The 6,712-nt window shown below is 39.4% G+C and overlaps 1 protein-coding gene across 1 annotated transcript; it reads right to left on the bottom strand.

Annotated features, from left to right (window-relative positions):
- Positions 1 to 501: 501 nt before the first annotated feature.
- LOC576571 (tubulin beta-4B chain) lies at positions 502 to 6,052 on the bottom strand. The gene is made up of 3 exons (XM_796735.4): positions 5,847 to 6,052; positions 4,004 to 4,339; positions 502 to 2,521 (listed from the first exon to the last, which is right to left on the bottom strand). The coding sequence occupies exons 1-3, from the start codon at positions 5,901 to 5,903 to the stop codon at positions 1,568 to 1,570; spliced, it is 1,347 nt and encodes a 448-aa protein (XP_801828.2). The 5' UTR covers positions 5,904 to 6,052; the 3' UTR covers positions 502 to 1,567.
- Between the last annotated feature and the right edge of the window lie 660 nt (positions 6,053 to 6,712).

The following is a 6,712-nucleotide window of genomic DNA, read 5'->3' as shown; positions in this document are numbered from 1 at the left end:
GATAATTATGATTCACGACAAATGTATTGCAATAAAAGCTCACTACTAAAGTTATTATGTCTCTTTGGCATAACACTGTATCGGAATAAAAATGAAGACTTCCCTGGAATGGAATAGGAGAGAATGTGGGAGGAAATGCCAGCCTTTACACACTTCCATCAATCTCTCTTTTTCACTTTCTCTCTTTCTCTCTCTCTCTCTCTCTCTCTCTCCCTCTCACTTTTGCCTTAATTCTCTCTCTCTCTCTCTCTCACACACACACACCCCTCTCTTTCTACCTTTATTATTTCTTTCTCTTTTGCTTTGTTTGTTTCATTCTTTTCTTTTTCAATCTCTTTTTCTTTTTCCCTCTCTCTCTCTCTCTCTCTTTCTCTCTCTCTCTTACACACACGCTCTTTTTTTTCCCTCTCTCTCTCTCTCACTCTCCATTTCTCTATTTATCTATTTATCTTTTCCTCTCTCTTTCAGATCCATTAATGAAGTACCGGCTGAATATAAATATGCTTCTTAGCGATTGATTGATTTTCATTAAAATTTTAATATAATCACACTATCAAGGAACAGAAACAAAGAATTGAGGATTGTAAAAACATGTTTAACAATACCGATGAAGATGACGGATAGAGAGGAAAATGAGATGGACAGACATGGCAGATGGAAATTTGTGAGATAGACAAGATGGAATGAAGGAGAAAGAGAAAGAGAGAGGGGGTAGAAAGTGAAGATGTAGTAAAACAGTGAAAAAGAGCGAACCAGAGGATTGGATATTTTACGAGTCTGAATAAACAAAAAAATGACAATCACGCCATTTGCAGTTTGGACAACATCAGCATAATCAAATCTTCTTAGTACTATTTGTGTACATCGGCAACATCTTTTAAGTTTTATTTCTAATAATATTCACGAAAAGTTAGTGTGAGGTACCATGGAACTATCAACATACCTAAAGAATGAACAGTTTTATGAATCACTGATTATATGTACTTTATTTTCAATTTAATGCACAGAAATGTTAGACATCTGGAGGGCATGACCAAGCAAATGATTTGATTAAAATTCTAACAGCAATCACTTTGTAAGAGAATTTGTAAATATAATGCCATAAATAGCAAATAGCAAGGCACTTCCACAATTTCAATTAAGTGAATTTACCGAGTTTGATACCATATTATTTTACATGTAGAAAATATGAACGTATTCCTGAATATACACAGACTCCAAAAACGTTTGCTGCTTTCATATTGATAAAATCGAACCCCAACGCCCCCCCCCCCGCCCCCCCCCCCCCCCCCCCAGAAAAAAAACACACATACAATCAAGAGTACTTTATTATACGGCTATCGCTATTTTAGAAAATTAATTTTGCATGTCTAAAAACCCATAACGCAATGAATGATGTTAATGTTAGTAAAACAATTAGGAATTCTGTTTTTATCTTATTTCATTTCTTTTTTGATTTTTTCTTTCTTTCTTTCTTTCTATTTTTTGTTGATTTGTTGATTTTTTGATTTTTTTTATGAGGGGGGGGGGGAGGAGAGTCCGGGTTGATTTTCTGATGGAAGATGACTTATGCCTCCTCGGGATCGACATCCCCTTCCTCTTCTTCGAATTCTCCTTCGTCATCGATCGTAGCGTCCTGGTACTGTTGGTACTCGGACACCAAGTCGTTCATGTTGCTCTCAGCCTCAGTGAACTCCATCTCGTCCATACCCTCACCAGTGTACCAATGAAGGAAGGCCTTTCTTCTGAACATGACGGTGAACTGCTCAGAGATGCGCTTGAAGATTTCTTGGATGGCGGTGTTGTTCCCAATGAAAGTTGCTGACATCTTCATACCTCGAGGAGGTATGTCACAAACGGCGGATTTGACGTTGTTGGGGATCCACTCGACAAAGTAAGTACTGTTCTTGGTCTGTGTGTTGAGGATTTGTTCGTCGACTTCCTTCATGGACATGCGACCTCGGAACATGGTCGCTACGGTGAGGTAACGGCCATGACGAGGATCGCAAGCAGCCATCATGTTCTTGGCATCAAACATCTGCTGGGTGAGCTCGGCAACGCTCAAGGCTTGGTACTGCTGGCTACCACGACTCGTCAGAGGCGTGAAACCAGGCATGAAGAAGTGAAGACGAGGAAACGGCACCATGTTAACGGCAAGTTTGCGGAGGTCGGCGTTGAGTTGGCCGGGGAAACGAAGACTGGCGGTAATACCGCTCATTGCGTACGACAGAATATGGTTCAAATCGCCGTACGTGGGTGTGGTCAGCTTCAGGGTACGGAAGCAGATGTCGTAGAGGGCCTCATTGTCGATACAGTACGTTTCATCGGTATTCTCCACGAGCTGATGGACTGATAAGGTAGCGTTATAAGGTTCGACGACCACCTCGGAGACCTTGGGGGATGGGAAGACACTAAATGACATGAAGATCCTGTCAGGGTACTCCTCCTTCAGCTTACTAATCAACAACGTACCCATGCCAGAGCCAGTGCCACCGCCTAGAGAATGTGTGAGTTGAAATCCCTGAAGAAGAAAACAAATGATAATGATAATGATAATGATAATATAATGATAATAAAGATAACAACGGTGTTTATTCTTATAACGCACACTTTCATGATGCAAGGTGCTCAAGGCGCTTTAATATTACCCCGGCTCTGCCAGGCTATCGATTTCGGTGCTCACATCGTTCAAGGGATTCTTTCCAACTGGTACCATCAGGGTGGGGAGTGACTAATGTAGATACATATCTAGCCAAATGACATTAGTGTCGTGGCGGGACTTGAACCACGAACTATGTGAACCATAGTCCGACGACCTATTCATAGACTTCGACTCACATAAATATACATAAATAAAGCTCAACACCTGAGAATAAAATTTTAAATGTAAACATGATAAAAGGCAAAATATGAACTTAAACGTATTAAGAGCAAAAATAAAAAGCGTCCATTGAAGCTATTTTATCAGTCAAGCCAAGTTGTAACTAAATTCAATAAACTAGTTGAACTTCATTTCAGGGTCATCCCAGTTGACCTAAGGCCCGAGAGATCGATCTAAGATCATTCAGAGTGTAATCATTGTATTTAGATCTCCTAGAACTTATGACTACGAAGAAGTTCAGCGAGATTAAATACTTCGGTCATGAGGACCTTTGGCCAAAAGGGCTGAAGCGTGTTTTCACAAACCTGCGCCCTCTATTTTCTCCTCCAAAGAAGGATGAAAGCCCTTGAAATTTAGATTTCATCAATCATATTACTTTTCAGATCCTCATTCATAAAGATTTTACATGTTTAAATGTTCATAATAAATGCTATTGCAAATTCTTTCGAAATCGGATCATTCGAATGATTTTGTTTAATGATTTGTTTAGATTTCTACATAATAATAGAATTGCCATGTCTTCGAAAATCGGATAGCAAGAACATGTATAACGAGCCTACCAAATATTTTGGTGATAAATCACAGGAGTGGCAATAAAAAAAATGATTACTATAGAAATATAAGTATTTAAAGGCTAAGTGATATAATGTTGATAAAGCCGTGATTTTAGAATGCACTAGCTCTGGCCACATGAAATGGTGGATATACCCAGATTCATCATTCCCAAAATGATTCTTAATACCTTCTTTGGTGGTGGATGTCAAATTAGTTACCCTATATCTGTCAGTTCGGTTTTGAAAACTTTTACGATTTTGAGCACGCTTGCATAAGGCACAATAACTGTTATATATGGGCGGTAAATGTACAAGGACTCACGCATATGATAGGGCTCTGGTTTATGAAATTAAAATGGTATCTGGAAAATTCATCCAAACATGGATTACAAATACATCCCAGTTTTGCTCATTAATCACATCCAGTAAAGTGAGAGGAGTAGAAACTGACAGATTTTGGTAAAGTAGTGAGGCACTGTGGGAGCAGAGATAAATGCCAAATCCTTAGAAACTGACATGTGAGTTTGGGAAAAGTTTAGTATGAAGGGATAGCGGTATTGGTGCTTACTTGTAGACAATCACAGCCTTCGGCTTCTTTTCTGACGACGTCAATCACGGATTCGACTAGCTCTGCTCCCTCAGTATAGTGTCCCTTGGCCCAGACGTTCCCTGCTCCGCTCTGCCCAAACACAAAGTTGTCCGGTCGGAAGATCTGTCCGTACGGTCCTGAGCGAATGGAGTCCATGGTGCCTGGCTCGAGGTCGACCAGCACGGCTCTTGGAACGTACCTGCCCCCGGCGGCCTCGTTGAAGTAGACGTTGATGCGCTCCAGTTGGAGATCGGAGTCGCCACTGTAAGCTCCGGTTGGATCGACACCATGCTCGTCGCATGTTACTTCCCAGAACTTTGGAATAATAATAATAATAAAAGTACTACTACTACTACTACTACTACTAATATATACTAATACTACTACTACTAATAATAATAATTATGATAATAATAAAATTGGTGATGGTACTACTTCTACTATACTACTACTACTACTACTACTACTACTACTACTACTACTTATACTACTACTACTACTCCTACTACTACTACTACTACTACTACTTCTACTACTACTACTACTACTACTACACTAGTAGTAGTAGTAGTAGTAGTTGTAGTAGTAGTAGTAGTATAGCTTCCTGAATGAGATGCCAAAGGGATTACCCAACCAACTACTATTACTACTACTACTACTACTGAATAATAGTTTGGTCTTTATATTAAACCAGGGTAGCCACATCAAAAACTTGCTTCCTTCGCCTCTTTGTACGATCGCTCGATTGCCAACAGTGAAATTTTCCTAATAAATAGGCACCAATCTATCATTAAACTGGTCTTGTTTTACAAAGCGTTTAAAACCAAGGCCACCAGTATAGATTAACATTGCTCTGCCAGTTGAATATTCTTAAAGCCTTTGGTGTATCTATCCAATGGTAAATACAAATTTTCACAAGAAGATTTTTGTGGGGCATACAAAGAGTTCTCTTTCTGCAGACCATGCAATAAATATCACCCCATCGATCCAGGTACCCATTTACACCTGGGTGGAGAGTGGTGAATGTGGATTAATGTCTTGCCGAAGGGCGTTAGTGCCGGGTTGGGATTCGAACCCTCGACCCTAGATAATGAGAGCCACCGTGTGACTAGTGAATTGGGAAAATCTATGAGCAGAATAGGCTGATGATGTTACACACAAGCATGCTGAGCTAGGTGTGGGTGTATGAGCCCCCCCCTCCCCCTCCTCCCCTCCATCTCCATCGAAGATAGGAATATATGATTATGTACGTATATATATATATATATATTTATATATAGTGAGTGAGAGAGAGAGAGAGAGAGAGAGAGGGGGGATCCGGTGTGACCACTTCGCACACCTTCCCCTCATTAGATTCAAATCCAAAATTCAAATTCAAGTTTATTGATGCAAATCCACAAGGTCGGATCATCATCAGACACGAACAACAATACATTAGGACAAAATACATACAATAGTACACAATACATATATATGGTCATAATCCAGGTAAGAATAGGTTAGATGACCTTATTCTCTCGCATTTCATCCACCGATCTAGTACACGTGCCCGCAACAGCCCCACCCCAAGCACCCATCCCGACGGTGGATTGACGATCTTACTTGTTTGTTTAGGATATACGATAAACAATTATTTGATTAAAACGCCTAAGTCCCTGTATCAGCAGGGTGTGTAGCTCTTGACAAAACTCAATGTCTCAATGGAAAGAAAAAAAGAACTAGAATGTACTTCACTGCTACTACTACTAGTTAAGGTAGCATCTTAACTCACATGATAACTAGAATATATTTCATGAAACTATAGAAAAGATATAAATATTACCTTTGATCCGATCTGGTTGCCGCACTGGCCGGTCTGCAGATGCACAATCTCCCTCATTTTGTCTGTTCGAGTCACTTAGCTGTCTTCAAAATGAATGATTGATTTCAAGTGAGTGCTGTCGATTTGAATTGCACTGCTAAATGGCTGGCACGAAACGGGGAGCGGTAGTTTATATATAAACATCCAGGCAGACTTTGAACCAAAGCTATAATTATGTTGCAATATATATTTGAGGTAAATTCAGATGTATACTTGAGAGCTTAACCTTTACCGATTGTTGTGTACATGTAAACATGAAGGGATCGTCTTGAAATCGCACAAACTCGAGGGATAGATAAATGGTAGTTTACTACAAGATTTCAGTCTATCCGATTCATATAAAAATATGTTCTTTATGGACAAGGGGCAGATTAGTCAATTAAGATCATCAAGAAATAAAGTGCAGAGACAGCTTAGGATATAAGGTTAACATACATTATATTTGCTGGACAAACGACATCGAAGTAGTGGAGAAATGATTTATGTGGCTGACTTTAAACAAAAATTTAGATAACAATGTCATCACATATTGCATTGCAAGTTTACTTCACATGTCTTCATTTTTTAAGTGGTTTTTTTCAGAAACTTGATGAAACACATATAGCAAAATACGGCAATCTACATCATTTCGAAATAGCACGGGTTTTTGTGGGGAATGATATCACCTAAAATTGCACTTGTAACTACAAGATAAGCATGATTAAATTAACAAAAATATTCTACACAAATAACACAATAGAGGTATAAAGGGTCTATTTTGGGCTATTCTCCACCAACGTTATCTCAATTCTGAGCGCTCCCCCCCCCCCCCGAAAAAATCAGATTGA

This window comes from Strongylocentrotus purpuratus, unplaced genomic scaffold (assembly GCF_000002235.5).
Source record: "Strongylocentrotus purpuratus isolate Spur 01 unplaced genomic scaffold, Spur_5.0 spur5_scaffold_11, whole genome shotgun sequence".
In the NCBI taxonomy this organism is placed as follows: domain Eukaryota; kingdom Metazoa; phylum Echinodermata; class Echinoidea; order Camarodonta; family Strongylocentrotidae; genus Strongylocentrotus; species Strongylocentrotus purpuratus.
This window is presented reverse-complemented; position numbering and strand designations above follow the sequence as displayed.

Coding starts and splice junctions, on each gene's coding strand:
- LOC576571 (XM_796735.4), bottom strand. CDS start 5,903: ATGAGGGAGATTGTGCATCTGCAGACCGGCCAGTGCGGCAACCAGATC. Junction 4,340..5,846: donor GCAACCAGATCGGATCAAAG/GTAATATTTATA, acceptor ATTATTCCAAAG/TTCTGGGAAGTAACATGCGA. Junction 2,522..4,003: donor AAGGCTGTGATTGTCTACAA/GTAAGCACCAAT, acceptor TTTCTTCTTCAG/GGATTTCAACTCACACATTC.